The following is a 24,527-nucleotide window of genomic DNA, read 5'->3' as shown; positions in this document are numbered from 1 at the left end:
GTGAGTCGACAACACAGATGCTCTGGAACAGCATTTAAGGAAGCATAATCCTCTAACTTTACAAAATTGAGCATTAGCTATCTAGAGCAAGTATTGGCTGATACACAAAATTGTTGTAGTTAGCCATCATACTTGAGAAATCAGGAATATTATTCATGGACATAACTTGAGGTTCTTGGTACAAATTTACCAGAATTCGAGCATCATTATGAGGTTTAAAGATATAAGTCACGAAATTGCATAATTTTTCTAATCCGACTTCAAGATTCTAATATAGTTGCACAGAGTACAGCATGTGGAAAAGCTGATTTAATGGACACCGGATCTCCAGGTGTTCATGAAAATTCAGGTTTGGAGTATTAGATGTAGTGACGTAATGCAATCTCTACACAGGCTTTTATTCTTTCTACCCAGTTCTTTGTTTAGTGTTTCATATCAGCTGGAGGTTCCTTTCACTCTGAGATGGCAAAAAGAAAAAGTGAACCAAAAACAAGTCAGTCACTATGATGTTTATTACTATTCCCCAATGGGGAAAGATTTCAAAGTAGAAAAAAGGTTCTGAGGTATATGAAGCATCACTGCCTAAATCTATCATTGGAGAATTTTTGCTTCAATGGACATGTCTTCTTACCTGGTGATGTGGATCAACCTTATGCTGTTGGTAAAAAGAAATGTTAAAATGAAAAATGTAAGGATTAATCAACAATATTGTTTTAAAAGATTGAACACTATCTTTTGATTAAATGCTTAAAAATAGAAGTTTATTGTGATACAGAATTTACATTGCCATCACCCAAAGAAGGCTACACAACAACTGGCTGGTATGCACGCGTGTGACCTTGAAGATCAAATCGTAAAACACACTCTCCTGGTGTGACAGCAGTGCCCATATGAAACAGAGACAGGAAATGAATATGAAACATTGCATTTTTTCTTAACAATCCCACTCTTTCTCCTAAACTTCCTTTTTTACACAGCATAAAACAAATTCACATACAAAAACCCCTCTTAAACACGTACAAATCAATGTGATAACCATGAAATGCAATCAATAAGCATTATGCATCCAGTAGCTTACAGCAATATTTTGATGCTTACACTTACCAAGACCTTTGGTGAGTATATCAGCAGGCATACCCAAAGAAGCTAAATATCTAAAACGAATAACACCATTTTCATAAGTTACACACAAAAAAAAAAAAAAATGGTAACATGTCAATATGCTTGCTTCTGGAAAGAAATACAGGATTTTGTACCAGCTTCACTACTGATTGATTGTCACAAAACACAGGTGCAGTTAATGAACTTCAGATAGTTCGCAGAGATAAAATTCTTCAAACACACTGTCTCTTTAACAGCTTCTGTCAGGACGTCAGCACTGACTTACAGCTAATCAATCTTTTGTTTCTTGGTCTTGAAATGATTTCCCATGCTTTTTCTTGGGTTATAGCATTATATTCATCACTCATGGCACGTTTCCATTGCATTCAATGACGCCTTAGTAAAACCTCAGAAACATTAGGATTATTCTCGGTCCCCAGTTTATTCTCATTTTCTCGTTAACCAGTTGCACAGCTTCGTTATCTCGAATGGTTTTCATCTGGAACTCCTTCCACAGTTTTCTTTTTCCCCATTTTGACTTTCCTTGGATGTCTAATTGCTTGTACTTGAATTGCTGGCGGGAGTTCAGGAGATGCGCCAGAATCTGATTCAACTTCCCCCACCCCAGAAGAAAAAACAGTGTCCTCGCTAAATGGTGAATGATTTGCATTATTGCGGCTTCTTTCAATGTTCATGCTTTCATGGCTATTCAATTGAAATGTGACTTCAATTTCATCATCACAACTCTTTCCAGAGTTCATGTTTACACATGTTACAATTAGAAATCTATATAAATTAACATGTCCAGACTGACTGATTCATCATTGTCTAGTCGAAACTGCGGAAGTTATAAATATGAAATGAGTCAGTAGTTTTATTTTATAATGTAGAGATTCACTAAAAAGGGATTTTTCTAAATTCAACCTCTGAGATGGTCATAGGGGGTTCTAAGGTTACATGGAGAAATTATAGCTTCAGCGGTTTTGGCTCAGTGATGATGAATCAGTGAATCAATCAGTCAGGACATGGTATTTTACATGTATAAAATGGTATTTTACATTACCAAACTGCTGAAGTAATAAATATGAAATTTGGTTGGTACTTTTATTTTATAATATAAAGACTCACTAAGAAAGGATTTTTCAAAATTTAACACCTACAGGGGTCATAAAGAAGAATTCTCAGATTACAAAATCCACACAAGCGAAGCCGCAGGTAACAGCTAGTACATATATATATATAAACCGATCCCCCTACCTAGTACAGGAACAAATTTTTCAATGAGGTTCAAACACAAAAAACAATTTTTGAAGACTTGGCTTATATGCTAATATATAGGTTAATGTATTCAAAAGGTTAAGTCAATTCTGTAAAATGAACAAAATCAATGTAGATGCAATGTTACCTTGCTTAAAATTATCTCCGGAGCAAGGTATTCTGGTGTCCCACACAAAGTCCATGTCCTTCCTTTGACTCGCTTTGCAAAACCAAAATCTGTAACCTGGTGATAAAAACAAAAGTAAAGTGATTTAAAGAAGGAAATAGCAACACATAGTAAAATCACACATTATTGTGAATATCTCCTATTTTTGAGATCATAAGGATGCAGAATGTGTTGCATGATGGCAGCTTGACATGAGTACAAGGTAAAATGCAAGCATTCTAAAAACATTAGTTATTACTGCCATGCGTCAGACAAAAGTTTATCAAATTAAAAAAAAAGTGACAATTCTTGACTCCTTACCTAGAAAACTGATCTGACTTAGACAATTATTTTTTAAATACAAAATATGATGATTTGAAAATATTACATTTAAATATCCAAAGTATGCGTAGTAACTTTGATCAGCTCGTTGTTTATTTAAAAACCTTAAACTTTTCATTTGATTTGATTTTGTTATCCGAAATTTGCATCAAAGAAAATGAAGTTGATAATTACCATATTGAAGGATATTATGCATATAATAGATGCAGATGTTCAAACAGATCTGGAGGTGTCACAATTTTCATAAAAAATTATTAATATTTTTCATCCGTTTCTCCCAAAACATGGAAACAGCCGAGATTCTAAATATTTACTGTAAACAGATGGATCTAGACATTATTTTAATTTATAGATCACATGAATATACCCCGATGCAGTTTATAGAAGAATTGGGTAATATTACTGCTAATCAAAATAAAAAAAATATGATTGTAATAGGTGATGTTAATATTGATTTAATGAAAAATGACAATAATACCAACGAATATACAGGTTTAATGTCAGAACATCGGTTGCAACAACATATAAACAATCCTACCTGAAATAATTCGTGTATTGATCACATATTTATAAGAAATAAAAAAATGAACTCGACGTATAAAACTACTATTGTAATAAGCTCGATTTCTGATCATTGGCCAATAGTCTTAAAAATCGATATAAATAGAGAAATTGGAAATAAAAATGAATCAAACAAACAAAATCTCAGTAAAAAAGTTAACTATTTCAAATTAAATATTCCCATGAAATCTTCGAGAATCTCAGATGAAATATATCAAGAAAAAAATGTAGACATCATCTATGAAGCGTTTCTAGAATGAATAAATAAACATAAGGAACACTGGATGTGCGAAAGTGAAAATACTAAGAATAAACATAATTGGATGAATTCCAAAATAAAACAAATGATAAATTATAAAGAAAAACTATATAAATATATCTACACCGAAAATAATAAAAACTTGGCCCTTTTCTTAGACATAAAGAAAGCGTTTGAAAGTATCGATCATGATATAGTAATGAAAAAATTCTATAATGCAGGTTTAAGGGGGAAAATTTTTAACTGGCTAACGAGTTATCTTGAAAATAGAAAGCAAGCTGTTAAAATAAATAATATAATAAGTGATTATAAGATAATAAGAAAAGGAATTCCTCAGGGATCAATTTTAGGACCATCGGAATTTTTAGTATACATAAACGACATTCATTCTTTGCAACTGCATGGGAAATTAGTTACATTTGCCGACGACGATGCATTGAGCATATCAGCTTCAAATGATCAAGTATTAAAGCAATATACAGAAGATGACTTAAATCAAATTCAATATATTGGCTCCATAGAAATAAACTTCAGTTAAACGTCTCGAAAACAAAATACATAAAATTTCAGCTTCGAATAAATGACGTTGACATTTCATTTCAGATAAGGTATCACTCTCTAAATTGTATGGATGAGCTCTGCGATTGTCCTCAAATAGAAAAGACTGAAACCTTCAAGTATTTAGGAATAACATTTAGTAGAGATTTGAAATGGAAAAATCATATACAAATCATCAACACAATAGAATAAAATATTATAATATAAGAATGTATAATCTCAGAAATATTATTTCAGAAAACTTTTTAACATCTATTTACAATGCTTGGATCCTGCCCACCATTCATTATGGAATTTGTGTATGGGGAGGTGATTATGACTAATATCCAATTACTCAACAAAACAATAAACAAAAGCTTAAACATAATCAGGCCAAATACTCATTATCCATCAAATATCCAAATAAATGACTACAGATCAAATGTTCGTAAAACCTATGTTTATAGACTATTACTCTTTCTATTCAGAAATACAGATTGGTTCAAAATAAGACAAATTCAAAGAAATATCAGAAATAACGGGACCAAATTTCAAATAATTCTTCCTCGTAAAACTATAATAAAAAAACAATTTATCTATTTAGGACCAAAAATTCAAAATAACTTGGATTCACACATAAAAAATGAAAAATGCATAAAAAAATATAAAACTCTGATTAAAACATATGTGGAAAATACCAATATCATAAATAGTATATAAAGTATTAAGACAGACCAATAAACACATACATAAAAACCATGGGGCAATATGTATATGTATGTGTGTGTGTGTACATGTAACACATACGTGTATACATTAAATGATGTGTTTGCCACGAGAAAACATTTTGGTGTTATTTTCATGGATCTGCCCTGGACAGACATAGGTCCCTTGAAAGATCACACCCTTGCATACAGTTTGTGTGTAGTTCATGTGTTGTGTTCTTTTTTGTTATGTTGTTGTATGTAGTTTATTCATACAAATAAACCTTTACTCTCTCTGAACACCAAGAGGCCAAGAAATACAAAAAATCCCACAACCCAAACCAAAATCCAAAGAGTGTTAGTGACGCCACTCGAAAAACACATGATCAGGTACAGCACAAACAAAGGAGGAAAAGAGAACTGGTTTCTAGAAGAGACAAGTTGGAAGGGGAAGAAGGAAACGCACGCATGAAAGCGCTAAATTTAAAAAAAGATTTTTTGCTTATGAATTATGCTATTTTGTCTCCCATCACTTACTTTCATTGTTTTCTCCCCCTCTAAAAAGTTCTTTTTCTTCTCCTCGCTTAATATTTCAACAGAAAACAAAAAGGGTAGTTAGAGAGTGAAAAGAAAATTTTATAGATATTGCCAAGAAGCACGAAAGGCGATGAGTACCCACCTGTTGTAATAATTAATAAATAATTTTTTATGGCTTTAATAATTTAACTCTGCCATTAATTGTTTTTGTTTTTATGTATTTTTAGGTGCGATGAATGTACTTTAATTTTTTCATAATTTTTTGAGGATGACACCTTTGGACCCTTTCTTTGTAACTTCAAATACTTCTTAATACAAAATTAAAAGCCACAATAGGCAAATTGCCAAACAAGGTGGCTGGGAAAAAAGGTATATAGAAAAACAAGAAAATAAAAAGTATATAAATAAAAAAGAAATATTGGAAAAAAAACCTAATTGGTTGTTATAGCCTAAATACAGCAACACAATGGAAATAGATCAAAACTAAAAAAAAAAACCACTGAAAAACTAAAATACACTGCCCGTAAAAAATTCATTTCTAGAAGTTATTTTGAAACAATATAATCATGATTACATCCTTGCAGGTCAATTGTTGGAGTTAAACTTTTGCAGCCCTCCCTCACATTTCCTTTCTAGGAAAAAAAACATCTTCTATCTCCTACTTTCCTTTGCTGAACCAACCAACAGAATGTCATGTTGTATGTGTAGACATTTGGTCATTGTTGTCGCACCATGGACATTTTTCTGCACACGAGGGCTAATTAGACTGAGACCTACAATTTATTGCCGATTCCAAACAGCAGGCTTGTTTTTATACTCATCAACAGGTTGGTGCGCTAACCACTCGATGGGGGACTCCCTGCGGTGGGCAATTTTTTGCTGCGGTCAAGCAGCCGTTTTTTATTGTACCCATGTGTCAGGCAAGTTTTCTGACAAGGACGAACCGGGTATCGAACTCGCAACACCTCTAAACATCCTTTGCTACTTTAGGTGAGTATCTTATCGACTGGGCTACCATGCCCATGTATATGTAGATAATCACCCTCTTTTTTTAATCCAGTATTTTTCCACCTACGGTCCGCGAGTACATTATCAGGTGTGCCGAAATCATTTTCATTTACTACCATTGCATGAATGACACATGTAGTGCTGAGAAATAGTAATTTATTATTTTAATTTTTATGATATGTAAATTATAAAAAACAATACATTTTGAATTTTATAGGGATGGGGCTTCTTCAAAATTGGCCTTTGCTGCAAGGGGGGTCAACGGTACATTGACTTTCATGATGGGGGAGGGTTGCAACACCAAAAAGGTTGGGGAGAGACACTTCTGTAATCCATTCCATATTGCCCACTTTAGAAAAAAACTTATGCACATGAATAAATGTTGTCTTCCCTGAGGTGATTGAGAACACTAATAGACATGTCATGAAATCATCAGAGAGATTTTTTTTGATTGCATAAGCAAATTTGACATTACATTAGTCAGTAACTAGATGATCTTTCTGAGGGAAAGAATTTCCCAGCCTACAAAGACAATTGTTTGTTTTTGTACTCTGTCCAATATTTTTTTATAATTTGTTCATTTTTGTAATTCGCTACTATGTTTTTTTGTTTGCCAAATCAAACATGCTTGAGAACTAAAATAAATTTCTCATTCAAAATGAATTTTTATTGAGCAACAAAGTTATGGGCATTACTCATGATATGCAGCATTATGCTTATATGACCCGTGGATACAAATCATGTCGAAGAATGCTGATTCAACATCCTGAATGGGCCTGATTGAAAGGAATACAGTAGCGCAAGTTCACAATTCATACAGACATTACAACATGATGATAGAGGAAATATCAAGCATAAAGATGTGGGGTGAGAATATTTCTTCTGGATATAAAAATTGGAGAATAACCGAGAATATTCATTTTTCCTTTAAATAATGAAATTTTTTTAGTAGTTTTGCTTATATTATGAAATATAAATCAGTTTTCATTGCCTGAAACATTTAAAACAAAACAATTTTTGGCAAAATCACCCCCCTCCCCCAATGACAACATTTAGTTTGAGAATATTCTCTTGGTCATGATGAGAAGTTTTAAAAGTTTGCCAAAGATTTTAAAAATCTCAAGATATTATAAATAAACCTTAATAAATTATTTTGAAGCAATAAGTTAACACATTAAGCAAAAAAATTAAACCAAAATAGATAAAAGAAGCTATTCCTATATAATCATTATAAGATTTATATTCCTATATAAGATACAGAGAACTGTTGTTTTCTTTATACACTTAAATTCCACGTATTACTCATATTTCTTTGAAAGTTATGCAATTCAGCCATGTTGGTTTCATTTGCTTGCTTGCAAACTTTAATATTCCCGTCTTCTTGACGGGAAGGGAGATGGGAACAAAGAATATATTCTCTCGAAGGACTACTATATTATAAATTACCAGAAAATATTCTCATAGAAAATAATAAGAATTATTCTCAAGTTATTTAATGAGATTTATTATAATATGTGTTATTATAAATATTCTTGAGAATACTCTTGGAGGACTACTATTATAAATAACTGAAAAATATTCTCATCGAGAATATTCTCTGGAACAACTATAAATAGCTTGAGAATAATTATTTTCTATAAGAATATTCCCCAGTAATTTATAAAAGCAAGCTTTCCACAGAATATTTTCTAGGATATTATATATAATTATGTTATAAATAACAGGAGAATATTCTCATTAAGAATAAGAGTATTCTCAAGTTATTTGCAATATAAAGTAGTCCTTTCAGAGAAAATATTCTCCTTGAAGAGAAGGATCCTTCGAGGGTTCCTTATTCTCGAGAATATTGTTCTAAATATTATAGAGAATTTCGCATCTCTGATCAAGCACGTAATATTAGAACATGGAGAAATCTGAAATATATAACTAATTTGGGAAATCTGTCTTGCATATAGGGGCCCGCTGTAATTTTTGCACTGGTCCTCATGTTTAGTAAAAACGGTTGTGGATTCATGATGTTAACAATGACCGGTTTCATTACTGATAAACACCAAATTTAGATTAGGTCAAATTTTGCATCTGGTAACGAGTTCCATGTTTTCAGTGTTTAGCTGCCTTATTTGGTACCACAAAAGCATGGAAAGCTATTACTCCATTGAAGGGAAATGAGGGGAAAAGCAATGCAACATGTTTAGAATAAAATGAATCTTTCATTAAAATTGAGTTTTTATTGAGCAACACTGCACTAACAGAAGTGTTTGAAAATTGCAAAGAGTACGATAAAAACTTCCATAAGGGTCCTCCCAATTTCCTAGACTAAATGAATGCCAGAACTTTGCTACTGGATTTATCCCGTTGCCGAAATCTCTTCCAGTCCAGATTCGTGGAAGAGTCCAGAAAACTTTATTTTGTGTAGAAAAACATAACGTACAAAATTTTCACAGCATATTTCCCCCCCCCCCCAACAATTGGGTACTGTTGCGATTAACAAGTTTTGTGGTGATTACAGATGAGATGGGGTTGGGAATTAGAGAAAAGTTCCAGGGTTTCGTTAAGGATGAATGTACACATATTAGGATGAAGATATATTTTAAAAGCAATTGGAGGGGCCCCTATGCCCATCTCTCATCTGTTATCTTACACTTGTTATATTATATACACAGGATACAAAAAAAAAAACGAAATGAGAATCATATTGTGAAATATAAAATATCCATCAGAGTGAGTCATCTCGCTTAACACCTTATTGGTGAGCAAATGGGTTTGATAACTTGTGGACTAGAAGCCAGCATAAGTTTTACTGGGTTGAGTTCACTCACTCCAATGGATTTGATGAAAATATACAAAATAGAAATGTGTGGGCAGAATGCATACAATTAGGGATCACCAGTGCCATCTCGCTTAGCCTGTTATTCGGTGAGCAACATGTGAATACAACAATATGAGTACGCACGTGTTGTGGACATGAAATGCATGAAGAACTTGAATAGAGGAAAGAGAAATATATATGTATATGAATATGTGTCTAACTGTCAGGCAGAGTCGTCTCGCTCTAAACCTATTTTGATGAGAAATGTGGGATTAGTTTAATTGGGGGATTGTCTGGAGAGAGCCTTAGCTATGGATTAACTTCGGCCTTGTTCTTGTGGTTGACTCGCTCTGGCTGGTTATATTTATTAAAGAAAAAATGAATATATATAATAAAAACTATATGTAATGGGATTATTGTGAAACAATTCGTATCCTCCCGCCTAGCACCCCAGCTAGAATAGCGGAATGGAGGACACTTGTGGTTATCACATTTGCATCATTGATAAGGGAATGTCATAAAAATTCTTGTTCGGGTCCTGTTAGTACCTGCTATAACTTGTACATGTAGTGGTTATGTATTAGTAGTGGCAGTCATGTGGATATGGTTTTTTTTTTACTGTTTTTATCTATTTCGGTTTTTCCCTTATTTTTGCAAAACTTAAAACATTATTTTATAAATCTGGTGGACAGATTTTTTTATTCTATGTTGGCTTGTAATCCTTGCTGTTGAGTTTTTGATTATTTGAGTGAACTATTGTTTTCGGAATATTTGTACATGTGTAGATGCTTTGTAAATTTGCACTCCGTGGCATAGTGAACTTATTATGGTAGTACCCACCATACTGCAGGCACATTTGTCTGTTCAGCTGTGTTTCCATTTGTGTAGATTTATAGGGAATGGGCAGTGTCCTGTTATGCAGATAGCCAGTTCAATGTGTTGTATGTGACTCGAGGGACAATTTTATGCACTTTCCTAGCTGTTGTTCCTTGGTCCCAAATTTGCTGCCATTTCTGGAGGGTTGCTTGTTTAAGCTGTCGCTTCAGGAGAGTTAGTGGGAAAGGGTTATCAAGCTTATTGTCACAGTTGATTGCAACCTTGGCTAGAGAATCTGCTCTCTCGTTTCTAAGATTACCTACATGGGCCTTGGTCTAACCTAGGAAAATTTTTGGGTTATCTAATAGACGCCGCCTCAATACCCGTACTATTGTGTTTCTATTTTTTGGATCTAGAAGTGCTTGAAGGGAGGAGCAGCAATCAGTTATTATTAAAACTCGTTCTTCTGTTCTCATTGCGTATTGTGTAGCTGCTTCTATTGCTAAAAATTCTGCTTGAAAGTTACTATTGTTTTTATCTAGCGCTGCTTGCTACCTTTGCTTTTCTGTATTGTTTGTGTATACACAATAAGCTGCTGCGACGCCTTCATCAGTTTTGGAACCATCTGTGTATATGTGGATGTTTGCTAGTTTTATAGTGTGGCTGTCAATCGAAATTTGATGCCAGTTGGCAACAGGAGATTATTGTCCCGAGGGGTTTTTCAAAAAATGTGCTACAATATTTTTTTGTAACAGGTGATTATTGTCCCGAGTAGAGATGTGAGGTGAGAATATTCTCTTGAATGTAAAAATTGGAGTATAATCGAGAATATTCATTTTTCTTTCGAATAATTTTAAATTCTTTTACTAATTTTGTTTATATTGTGAAACATAAATCATTTTTCATTGCCTGAAACATTCACAACAAAACAATTTTTGGTATAATCACCCCCAATGATAACTTTTAGTTCCTCCTCAGGTCATGATGAGAAGTTTTAAAAGTTTGGTTATAAAGATTTTAGAAACCATTAAATTAAAACATTAAAAAATGATTTTAAAATTAGATAAATTTTCAGAAATAAGTTCACAACAATAGAAATTAAATCAAACTTGATTGATGAAGGAAGCAATTATACAATCACCTTCATTCTAAGAAGATACAGAGAACCGTTGTTTTTCAATGCATACACACTTAAATTCTGTATCACTCTCATTTCTTTAAAAGTTGTGTAATTCAGCCCCGTTGGTTTAATTTTCTTGCTTTCAAACTTTAATACTGTGGTCTACAAACTTCAATATACCCACCTTCTTGACAGGGAAGAGAGACAGGGACAGACTACTCAAAGGACTACTATTATAAATTACTAGTGAATATTCTTATGAAAAATAATTATTATACAAAAATAATAATTATTATTCTCAAGTTATTTATCAAGATCATTTATTATAATACATGTTATTAAATATATTCTTGATAATACTCTGGAAAGATTTCGGTAACTGAAGAATATTCTCACCGGGGACAATATTCTAAAATATTCTCTGGATGGACTATTATTAATAACTTCAGAATAATTCTTATTATTTTCTATAAGAATATTCCCCAGTAATTTATGAAAGTAGTCCTTCCAGAGAATATTCTCAAGGATATTATAAATAAGAGGAGAATATTCTCATCAAGAACTCATAAGAATATTCTGAAGGTATTTATAATAGTATTCCTAGCAGAGAATATTCTCCGAAAGATTATTCTCTAGAATTTTACATCTCTAGTCTCGAGGGGTTCTGCAAAAAATATGCTACGATATTTTTCTTATCGTTGCCCACCTCCTTAGAACTCGTTCGTCCTGACAATTCAGTCCTCAAGTCAGCAGCTCAGACTTTGTCACTCGCCGTGGTAAGGAGCTAATCTGTTGAAATGAACCACCTTGCACTTCGATGATGGTGTATTTTGAACTTGAACCACGACACTGATCGCTCTCTTTACAACTCTGTACAGTCCTTCAAATGACGTCTGAAGTTTCGGGCAAAGTCTTTTCCGGCGCGCTTGGAGTTCCAGAGCCAGACGAGGTCTCCTTCTTTAAAATCATGAGATGTGGCCTTTGTATCATAGCGGTTCTTCATAGTTTCGGAGCTAAAGTTGATCCTATCCCTAGCGATTCAATGCACATCCTCGAGGTGCTCCTGTAGTCCCTCGACGTATTCTTCCGGAGGAAGAGAAGCATCTGGCGGTCACCCAAACAGCATGTCACCTGGCAACCCAAGATCTCGTCCCATGAGCATCTACGCTGGTGAAAAGCCGGTGCTCTTGTGGATGATAGTTCGGTAGGCCAGCAGGAAAAGCAGTAATTTTGCATCCCAATCTTGTTGGTTCTGCGACACGAAGAGAGAGAGGTGGCTCAGGATGATTCTGTTGAATCTCTCGACCATCCCATCAGATTACGGATGAAACGCCATATTTTGAGTCTTTTCCATTCCTACAGAGAAGTTTGCACATACCGCCTAAAACTGCTGAAGTGAAGTTTCTTACGGAATGGATAAGCATGGGGGACTCCAAATCGAGACACCCAATTTTACAACAAAACTTCAGCTAGTGTCACTGCTTCTTGATCAGGAACAGGATAAGCTTCCGGCCATTCGGTAAAAATGTCCATTACCACAAGTATGTACTTGTGACCAGGCCCGTCATTTAGGGGGGGGGCAAGGGGGAGGGCCATTGCCCCCCCCCGGCTTTTGAAAATACACTAAAAAAGGTACATATATATATATACACACACAAATATATACACTGCTGGCCACCGTAAATGCAACACCCTGAAGGAAGCATGCAAATAATATGAAATTTACAACATGCATTAGCGGAGGTGAGATATGCAAATGATTAGAATTTCAGCGCAGACGCACATCACGCGCGCCTGTGGCGCCACTTCAAAGTGCTATTTAAGGCTTGGAGATTGACGATTTGAAGTACGGCAATTGTGTTTTTCTTGTGGTTTTTTCAAAAAAACGATCAATTATGCCTCGTAGAAAACAGCGATCATCTTTTGATCAAGTATCCGAGTTCGACAGAGGAAGGATAGTGGCCTACCGAGATTGTGGATTATCTTTCAGGGAAATCGATAGTCGTGTTGGACGAAACCAAACAACTGTAATGCGGATATGTGATCGTTGGATGCAGGAGGGTATGACGGACCGACGTGTTCGATCGCATCCACCTCAGTGCACCACTTCACGTGATGACAGGCGTATTGTGCGTATGGCAGTGGCGGATCGCTCAGCGACATCACGAACCATAGCACAGCACATTCAGTCTGTACCGCATCATCCAGTGTCTGCGCGTACCATTCGACGCCGTTTACAGCAGAGTGGTCTGTCCGCAAGACGTCCATTGCTTCGTCTACCCTTGACGTAGAACCACAGACGTCTCCGCTGCCAATGGTGCGATGAAAGAAGGATGTGGACGGCACAATGGAATGAAATTGTCTTTACTGACGAGTCACACTTCTGTCTGCAACACCACGATGGTCGGATTCGAGCCTGGAGACACCGTGGAGAGAGGATGCTGAACAGCTGCGTTATGCACCGCCACACGGGTCCTGCACCGGGTATTATGGTATGGGGCGGTATTGGATATCACTCTCGCACTCCTCTAGTACGCATTGCCGGTACTTTAAAAAGCCAGCGCTACATCTCCGAGGTGTTGGAGCCAGTTGTCCTTCCTTACCTTCAGGGCTTGCCCACAGCCATATTTCAACAGGATAATGCGCGACCACACGTGGCACGCATTGTCCAAAGGTTCTTCGTCAATCGCCAGATTGAATTGCTTCCCTGGCCAGCTCGCTCTCCGGATCTTTTGCAGATAGAAAACATGTGATCCATGGTTGCTCAACGATTGACCCAGATTACATCCCCAGCTGCCACACCAGATCAACTTTGGCAACGCGTGGAAGCTGCTTTGTCTGCTGTACCCCAAGAACACATCCAAAGTCTCTTTGAATCAATGCTGAGGCGTGTGGCAGCAGTGATCTCCAACAATGGCGGCTACTCTGGCTACTGATTTTGGCAGGAACCACACTTCACAGAAGTCTATAAATTTAATCATTTCATGCTTGGTCAACATGTTATCTACAAAATAAATATTGTTGCGATATCTTTTGTCTTTCTTGGTGTTGCAATTTGGGTGGCCAGCAGTGTATATATACATACATTGATTGAGTACATATGCTTTGCCCCCCCCGACCCCCGGAAAAAGTTGAAATGACGTCCCTGCTTGTGACCATCATGAGTTCTGGGTAACGGTCCCAGGATGTCCGGGGCGATTCTCTCGAACAGCGCACCAACGTTGTAGCGTTGAAGGTGGGCCCATGTGCATTCCAGGTGGACATTTGCGAGCGCCGCAGGTGTCAGAACTCTTGCTCCATTTTTCCACATCAGTCCTGGACATGTCCCAATAGAATCATTCATGGACCTTCAGTCTTTGTTATGTCGAAATGTCCACCGGTCGGGCTGGGCTTCCGTGCTAGTCTTTCAAAACTTCTTCCACTCGGCTTCTTGGTAGGATGAGTTGCTATCAGAACGGCTTTCTGTCCTTCGACTACCATTTGCGGTACAGTATGCTTTCTCTCATCTTCAGGGAGTCCATAGCACCCAATATCTTTTGGTCGTCGGACTGGAAGAAGCGACGTCTTGCCACGTTGGTTCATTCCCGGTGTATTCTTTCAAGTCAATTATTGGTCGCATGTCGAGACCTTCTAGTTGGGCCTTCCAGGTGTTCTTGTTGCTCCAAGGGTCATCACTTGAGACTTGCAATGTTTCTGTCTTGCTATAGGGTTCACGGGCTTGTACTTCTCTTCAGCCTTGACGGAATGATGACCATTCTGTGGACACTGTCTTCTCGATAGGTCATCTGCATTTCCATGCGATGCTCCCTTACGATGCTGGATCTCCATATCGTATTCCTGCAGCCATTGTATCCATCAAGGGACTTGACCTTCGGGATTCTTGAAGTTCAACAGCCAGCTTAATGAAGTGTAGTCCGTGCGAAGGAAGAAATTTCCGATGTAGAGGTAATGATGGAAATGTTCCACGCCTTTGAAGATTGCAAGCAGCTTCTTCCTAGTGACGCAATAATTCCTCTATAGCTTTGACGAACTTTTGCTGAAGCAGGCAATGACGTGCCCTTTGCCATCCACTTCTTGCGATAGAATAGCTCCGATCTTGTTGTTACTTGCGTCCGTGTCGAGGATGAATTATTTCTCTGCTTGTGGAAACGGCAATATTGGAGCCGATGTTATGGCTTGTTTTAGTGATGTAAAAGTCCGTCGCACTCATCAGTCCACAAAAATGTTTGTTTGACTTTAGTGAGTCGGTGGAGGAATCACACTATCTTGGAGGAGTAATTCGTAAGATATTCCATGTAAAACGGTCTCCATCAGCCGCTCAGAAGTAGCTGGAGCGTTGCACAGGCCAAATGGCATCACCTTGAACTTCCACAGTCCTTGCCGGGTGGTGAATTCAGTCTTTTATCGATCATCGGGGATATTTTCACTTGCTAATATCCACCCTTCAAGTCCAGGGTAGAAAACCACTGATGTCCGGAAAGCGTGTCAAGAGTGTCGGCGATTCCTGGCAGTGGATAACTTTTTTTGTGACGTTCAATCTTCTATAGTCCGCACAGAATCAGGTGGAACCGTCCTTCTTTCTGACCAGTCAGATCGACGCCTTCAAAGGCTTTGGAGCTATCTGTGTATATGTGAGTGTTTGCTAGTTTTATATCATGGCCGTCAATTGAAATTTGATTGGGGATAGTTGAGCAGGAGGGGTGGTGGTGCCAGCCATGCTCCTGTGCTTCAAAACTCCTGGGATGAAAGTCTAGAAGTTCGGGTTGAATGTTTTTCCTAAACCTAACTGTGTTTGTGTAGACTGCTTCCATTTGGAGCTTTAGGTGTAGTGGGCAGTTGCCTGTGATCACCTGGAGTCCGAGCATGGCTGTTGTTGTAGGCTCCGGTTATTGTTAAAAGAAATTTCCTCTGTGCGATATCTAGGGCCTGTTGTGTTTTTTAGTTGGATGCTTATGCCAAGCTGAGGCGCCATGGGCTAAGAATCTCTCGACTACCGACTTGTAGATGGTGTTCCTAATGCTTTGTGAGATGCCCCAGGATTTGCCTGTTATTTTAGTTAGTTTAAATGGAAACCAGTCACTTTTAATTTTTGTTCATTGATGTGAGATTCCCAGCCGAAGTCATTGGATGGTTACACCTAAATATTTCAGATTGTTTACACATTTTATGTTTTTACCATTAATTTTAATTCTAAGGGGATATTTATTTTTTGTGAGACAGAGAAATTGTGTTTTTTTTCTGTTGAGATTTTCAGGTTATGTTCGTTAAGCCAATTTGAAAAATTGTTAAGGATTTTAGTTGCCTTTGTCTCTATCTGTGATACATTAACTGACCCTATCACAAAGACAAAGTCATCAGCGAAGGCCTGGATATGGGCATCTTCCGGGATGGGAATTTTTAGGTCTTGACTGGCCGCAAGACTCCATAAAACTGGCCTGCTACATGAACCCTGTGGACAGCCAATATCCTGTTTTCCAACTGCCAGGCCTTCCAGAGTTGTGATTAAGACATGTCTATTAGCTCCAGATGTCTGACAACCTTACAGTAATCTAATCATTGTGTTTCTTACACACCATCTAGCTGCTGAATAGATAATCACAAGTACATACTTGTGGTAATGGACTATTTTACCACGTGGATGGAAGCATATCCTGATCAAGAAGCAGTGACACTGGCCGAAGTTTTGTTGTGAAATTGGGTGTCTTGATTTGGAGTCCCCCATGCTTATCCATTCCGTAAGAAACATCACTTCAGCAGTTTTAGGCGGTATGTGCAAACTTCTAGGAATGGAAAAGATGCAAAATACAGCGCTTCATCCGTAGAACAAAACTATTATTTTTGTTATTACCTGGTGTTCGCATAAATGTGACTAAACTGTATACATAAACTAATTTTTAAAGATATTAAATAAATTTTTGACAATACACACATACAATACAATACACATTAAAAGTTTTAACTTTATCAAGTGCGCAATTGCTTGATGTCTACACGGCAAAATGTAAAAAAAATGTCCATGATAAAATAAACCTTTTATCTACCACATTATGGAAAGCAGAATAAGAAAAAAATGATAAATGAAAGTATAAATATCATAATAGCAAATTATTTATCATGTAAATTATTTGGTAGGTCATTTTAGTTCTAATCAATGACAAAAAAGAGAAAAATACAAATTTTCAAACAAATAGTAGTATATAGCAAACTATCTAACCTGGTACTTTAAATTACTGCCAGAAGGTAAAGGGTTAGGAAAAATAAACTGAATATTAATCATTATTAAGGAACCCAGATGAAAGAGTTGTGGTCCATGAGAATTATTATTTCTAAACATTTTTTGTACACATCTGTAGTGGGAATCATTCGGGAGATCAGGATTGGAGTCCGAGATAAAAAAAAATACAAATATTAATAATCTGTAAGAAAAATTGATTTCTGGAATACATACTTTAATGTAGCCTTGTTGATCAATCAATAAATTTTCTGGTTTTAAATCTCTGTAGATCAGATCCAGGCTGTGCAAGTATTCAAATGCAAGGACAATTTGGGCAGCATAAAATCTTGAATGAGGCTCACTGCATAGTAAAAAATATGTAAAGTAAGAAGCTCAATGTGCTAAAAAGTAAAAATACAAGAGCTACAGAATGGTCATAAAAATTCTGAATATACTCTCTTGCTAATCCGGCACATATGACGAAAGGGTGTGCTGGATTACTGGAAGTCAGTTGCAGAAGTCCATTTGAATAATATCAACTTCTGCACACAGGCATGCAATGACGTTTCCCTATTCTATGCTCAAAGAAAACTGCTTAAAATGCCAGATTACTGGACTGGCCAGACTAACACACATGGCCAGATTATTGAGTCTACTGTATATGTTAGCTCATACTTTATAATTAAAAGTATAAGTAATCAAATAATTTTAATAACACATTCACATGACCATGTCCATTAAATGGTGTGTTCTGTCGTTTTTGTTGTTTATTGTATCTCTAAGTGTTCATTCCACGGCAGTGTTTCTTTCATTATTTGCACATTGTTGAAACGGCTGTCTACTTTTTCAGAAAGATAATTGTGAATGATGACAAGAAGAAATGCAAGCAAAATTTGAAGTATGAAAGCTTACATGCATTTTCGTTCACTGCCCTATGTCTAACTTTGACATAGCTGCCCAAGTGATTGGATGATGAAATCACGAGGAAAGACACATCAATTGGCATCATTTTCCCTACTTTATGTCTCTTTATTTCAGATCCAAAGCATCACTCCTAAAAGATGTTAATTTTTACTTTCCAAGAATTTAGTGAAGCAACTACACCCATTCAGATGCAACAAAGAGTAACGTGTGAAATAACCAAGGGAAATTGGAGCAAATTTTTTGCGGCACAATAGAAATGGGTGTGAATTTCACAAATTGACATGCTTTTGAATTGGGAGCATATATGAATTTTGATTTTTTTTTATATCCCCCATATTATTTTACATGTGTAACATTACCATTAGGCCCCCGCGGAAATAGTCCTTGAGTCTAGTCATTTTAATGTTATATTTATTTTGTCTTACCTTTTAATTTGTTTCCGGAGACGATCCATGAGATCGTGTGCCACCGATCGACCGCCATGTTTATGTTTTGTGTTGTTGCCAGGTTCTGTGTTATATAATTTTATTTGCAATATTATCTTTCTCCTCTGATAATATGTAAATGAGATGATGAATGCAGTACCGTGGATTAGTCACTGCGATTGGATCCTGTCATGATGCATGATATGTGTGGGAGTGTTTTCAGATAAATACCAGAGACGTAGCGAGATGCTATACTATTCCAGCTCCTTCAAAGCAGCTACGTAATCATTAAGGTGTTTTGCCCATTGAGGCATACACCAGGTGATCTCTTATTCATAGTGATGTACTGAAAGTCGAAAAGCCTGCTTCAGCACCGCTTGGGTCTCAACGTCCACTCTATGGTTTGACTGATGGCTTGGGCAGATAACTCCCGGTGTGATTCAATGTCATCCTGGTTCCGTCGTCCGCTCCATGGTTAGACCAGTATCTTAACTGCATACCTCTGTATATCTCTCAATACAGCCTTAGTTTTGACATCTGCTCTATGGTTGACCGGTAGCCTGACCGGATATCTCTTGGTGTGTTTCAACGCTACTCTGCTTCTGGCACCTCTCCGATTGTTCGACATGCAATGGATTAAGCAATCAACTGTTATCAACATCTCCAGGCTGTCTCCAATTTGACTGTAATCCTGCTAATGTTGGACTAGTGATATGGATGATGTGATCATGATAAATGTTTTCTGGGTCATCTCAACAAATGGTGAAATTGTTCCAATTATTGATTTAGTTAATTGCTATGTTTGAGAAAAAGTAACTTACTGTGATAATCAAGTGTCTGAAAGGTGTTATATTGAGAATGTGAGTTTTAATATTTAACAGAATAAATGTTTTAAATTAACAAATTGGTTTGTTCATTGTTATCATCTGTTCAATGAACAATACTTGATAAAATTTAAACAATTGAACCGGGAAATGCAAATGGAACCTTGCATATGCATTTGATTTTGTTGAGGGTTTGTTTTCCAAGAGTTTATTGCATCTGACTAGAAGTAGTCTCTTTTACTTTAACTGCAGCATTAACCATAAGATGAAGTGCCACCCTCCCTGGATGGCAAATCACCAGTAGTATGCATAGAGGAGGCACCTTTGCCCTCCCAATCACAATAATGAAATTTTTTAATACGGGGGGGGGGGGGCATAACCCCTATCACCCTCTCTCTGTATCCGCCTATACCATGAACTAACTGCATAGCCATAGATTTCTCTCTTCACAAATTGTTTCTAGTGAAAAAGACTTTTCTATGTATCCTGTATATTATATCATGTTATATATTGTATGTGTGTTTTACGATATAAAGTCAGAAGTCTGGCAAATGTTCACAGACTTGTCAGCCATTAAGCATGTATTTATATTTAGAAATAATAGTAAAAAATTTCAAACAATTTTTCAAGCACTTAAAATTTCATGCATATAAATAGCAATTTTATAGAAAAATAGACATGCACTATGTTTTTCCCAACTATTTTATTCCTAATTAAAGAAAACCAACAGTATTGAGTTGATTTGAGGTATATTTTATGCCCATGAGCATTTTGCATGCATTGCATAGCAAAAAAAAAACTTAAACCTATGGAAGGTTCAAGAAGAAAAATAGCATGCTGTGTTAATAAACCAAAGGTTCTAAAATCATGCAATTTTGAATATTAACTTCTACAAAATCAGACAAAGCATTGAAAAAAAAGGCAAACATTGCATTATTCTGATGCTTGGAAGCAGAATAGGGTATGATTACATGATCAGTTGAAGTGAAATAAGCTGAAGTTTCATGCATTTGTTGGTCAGCAGGGCATGCATGAGCACGAGAACCCCTGCATACACCTTACCTAAATCTTCCACTTTTCCGTAAATGTGAAAACATTTCCCCACCTGGTACATACTCTAGCACCATATATAAGTTTGAGTAATCCTGAAACAGAGAAAATTCCAAAATATGAGCAATATTACAATCCTTACCTGAAACGTCCTATCCTTCTTAAGTGAGAAAACATTTCCCCACCTGGTACAAATTCAAGTACCATATACAAATTGGAGTTGTCCTAAAATTCAAAATCATTTCTCATATTAGATAAATTACAATCAGAGAATGTGTTCTATATTGTTAAATTGCAGATTTCAAATATTTTTCATTGGGTGCACTGAATTATACTCAAATTGATGAATCTTGTTTTAAAATTTCCCTTACAAAACACTTTACTGACAAACATAATTGAATAGTTTGTATGTTTGATAACTATAACTTAATGAAGATTGGTTCAGGGGTATACTACAACTATTTCCCATAAGCTGCTATGCAGTCGGGTGGGCATCATGATAGACTTTCATCACAAGTACCAGGGGTTATATCCCTAGACATCACAGTGGTGGTTGGATGAAGCTGATTTTTGAAGTTGAAAATGCAAATGAAAGCCACGCTCTGATTTGAAATAATTCTCTTCACAGACAGCAGGTAGACCTTCAACAAGAAAATTCAAGCATCTGTCACTTTAACTTCCAACACAGAATACAGATACCAACACTTCTCGTACATGAAACATGGTAAATTCCAACATATGTTAAGGCCATGCATAGCCTATATCTACACAACACATTTTTACAAGCACACACCAGTTCATTGGAAATTCCCCAGAGGAATGTTTATGGTGCACAGTAGCAGCTATTTTGCATAATTGTCTTCAGAGCATAAGAAATGGTGATTGTTACAAGGTTATGCTGAAGATAAATTCAAGGATGAAACAAAACTCTCATAACGTTCTTGAAGTCTTAACTGGAGACAAAACTTGAATTTACACGGGGAGAGTTAAAACATAATTCTCACCTGCATAAGGCATCTTTTTAGTGCCTTTCTACGTTTAAGCTGAACCAAAACAATTACCATGAAAACCTTGTATACAATAAGGTGTAATTTTAGAAACAACACAGATAATGTAGTCATTAAAGCTCTTACTAAGCTTATATTTCCCCCCCCCCCGCCCCCATGTCTTCATATACTGACACATATTTATACCTGGTTGTCTGTGATTCTCAGCTAGATGCAATACATCAAAAGTTAATTTTGCCTGCATGTTATTCCATTCAATAGTTTGAATTTTACAGAAAAAATAGTTTTTCCATATTTTTCTCCTTCCCCCTTAATTGGTGACACTCCTACAACACCCCATACAGCCACATAACCCTAGAGCCACTTTTGATTTATATGTAAAATATATATATGGTACTAACTAAACAGCAATCAATCATGTGATGCTTGACAAACCCCAGGTACCAAGTCACCATGGCAACTTTATGTGTGATTTTTTTCGATTTTGTCCAGCTTTAAAGATGGAGAAACTCCAACAAAATTGAAGTCAGCAAAACATGATGGAAAAAGGATGGTAGCTTCTTTCTTTGGTCAAGGCAGTCAAATAGCAATGGTATTACACTACTAGAAAACCTATCAACAGCTGACTATAACACATCAATTGGCCTCTAAGAGGAAATTAGGGTCTGCTTCTCCATCACAACAATGCATCAAAGCACATAGCAGCCAGAATATTGAAATATTTGACACACTTCGCTACCTTTCTCTACATATTAGGTGCAAATAACTTTTTCTGTGTGAAACGTATAGCTCATTCACTGGATTTCAGGATCAGGAAGTTAGGTAAATATATAGAGGATAAAAATTTTAATGAAAAACTACAACATATATTTTGATATAGGAACCCCAAGATCTAATGTCTCCAGCTATGCAAACTTTAGCAGGAAAGCCAACTTTAAATTTGATTTTCACTATTATATTAACATAGAAATACACATTCACGCTCTCTTCGTTCTCTCGAAACACTTCATTCATATAACCTTGTACAAGAAAATAGTTTTTTCTTGTACAGGGTTCCTTTTCTAGTTCCCTCTCCATGGTTTAAGGAGCAAAAAAAAATTATTACAATGGAATCTTCCATAACAGACACTCCCTTTAATGGACAATTTCTTTCAATTACAGTAGAACCTCGTTAACTTGTCACCCTAATAAGTCGTTACTCCGGTTAAGTCGTCATTTTTCTTCCGGCCATTCCAACTTTCATAGACAACAATGTTATTAAACCCTTGTTTACTCGTCGCTAATTTCGGTTAACTCGTCACTATGAAAAAGTTTGAGAAAAGAGGAACAGAACTATTTTTATGGCTCCCATTAAAAAAAAAAAAGAGCTTATTAACAACATTGACATATGCTTAAAAGTCACCATAAAATCCTATATACCCAAACAGAACAGTTTAAGTAACAAAAGTTAAGCTGGGGAAGTTCATTTGCCGACTACGGTTTTTGGGGACTGTTCAAGTTAGATCTCATTTCTGCATGGGCTCTACTGGAGAAACTGCAAGACACCCATGCTCTATCGCAAGAAGCAATGTAAGCACTTCGCTTCCCCCCCCCCCTAGTGGGGAAGGGACCAAGGCATCTCCGGCAGAGATGATACATCATTTATTGATACGTCAAAGATTACATATAGTGCAAGGAAATAAAAAATTATGTAAATCGAAGAATGAAATTAATCAAGTTAAAGTGTGCTACGGATAATAAATTATCATAGAAAGCATGGACACTCTACTCTACTTTGCTTCACCAAACACCAATTCTGGCCATATTGCTATATTGCAATTTACTGTCATTAATAAGATGGGTTGGAAATGAAGGCGCTGTCTATCAGTGGTTGCCTCAAGTTCGTTAGGGAAAAAAATATCTCACATGTATCCTCCCCCGGATTCGAACCCAGGACCGGGGGTGACTGTGACAGCAACTGTCACGGTGGTAGACGAGCATCTTGCCATAGACTCTACTAATTTAGGGCTTGAAATTTAAACAAAATATCTTTGTTGAAAAAAATCTGTCATTCTTTCCGAAGTTGGTCTTCTGTTTACTTTTCCCTGCCCAGGGTCCCTCCACAAAAGCAAAAGTGTTCAAGATTACTTTGAAGTTATATCATGAACTACTGGTGAAGAATTAAAACACTAAAATTAAATTTGATGTATACGTAAAATTAATGTGTTGCTCTGTTAGTCTAAATTAAAAACTACTGATATAAATAAAAGTGTACAATACATTTTACCCCAATAATTTAAGTGATAAGAGATAGAAAAGGTAAAAAATTGCTATTATTTTTTCTTTCGCAATCTGTAAATTTTATTAATATTGTTATTTTGATTCATACTTTAATAAATTTCATATTTCTTTAAATTTATACGATTTTCACAACATTACACATTAAAACTGACGGCACTCTGCTTAAGTCGTTAGTCTGCTTAATCTGTCATAATTTTTCGATAACTTGAGGTGACGACTTATCTAGGTTTTACTGTATATCGATAGGCCTCAATGTACAGGGTGTCCATAATTAAGACCCTATTTTAAAGTAGTAACGAAACCAGCCATTAGAAAAGTGAAATTTTGCAAAGGACTTCATGAAGTGATGATAGTTTGTTTCGGGGGGCGGGGGGGAAATTAGTTGTACATGTCATCACCAGGGGGCATGTCACTTTGAATACCTGTGGTAAAAGTGTAAATTTATGTGATGTCATGCAGCAGCTGTTATAAAACCTAGAAACATTTACAGAGATCTTGTTTTTCAATGTGTTTGCTGCTCACAATGACGGTAAGTTTACGAGATCATGTTTTCTTGATCAAATTGTTTTACCAAAACCGCAATTCT

General features: G+C 36.2%; 1 protein-coding gene across 4 annotated transcripts in view; it reads right to left on the bottom strand.

The window, feature by feature from the left end:
- Positions 1-24,527, bottom strand: part of Pka-C1 (Protein kinase, cAMP-dependent, catalytic subunit 1) — a 131,978-nt gene that overhangs the window by 70,127 nt on the left and 37,324 nt on the right. For 2 of the 4 annotated variants that reach the window (XM_089233435.1, XM_089233433.1), the window contains exons 5-7: positions 20,667-20,749; positions 17,666-17,792; positions 2,507-2,602 (exon numbers count right to left, since the gene is read on the bottom strand). In XM_089233435.1, the coding sequence (XP_089089561.1) occupies positions 2,507-2,602; positions 17,666-17,792; positions 20,667-20,749 (306 nt within the window). Of the gene's footprint in view, positions 1-2,506; positions 2,603-17,665; positions 17,793-20,666; positions 20,750-20,796; positions 20,880-24,527 lie in introns of all 4 variants that reach the window. The other 2 variants (XM_089233434.1, XM_089233436.1) reach the window with 1 other exon arrangement.

This window comes from Pholcus phalangioides, unplaced genomic scaffold (genome assembly GCF_987345545.1).
Source record: "Pholcus phalangioides strain wild (caught in Gottingen) unplaced genomic scaffold, Ppha-v1.0 ptg000007l_1, whole genome shotgun sequence".
NCBI lineage: Eukaryota > Metazoa > Arthropoda > Arachnida > Araneae > Pholcidae > Pholcus > Pholcus phalangioides.
This window is presented reverse-complemented; position numbering and strand designations above follow the sequence as displayed.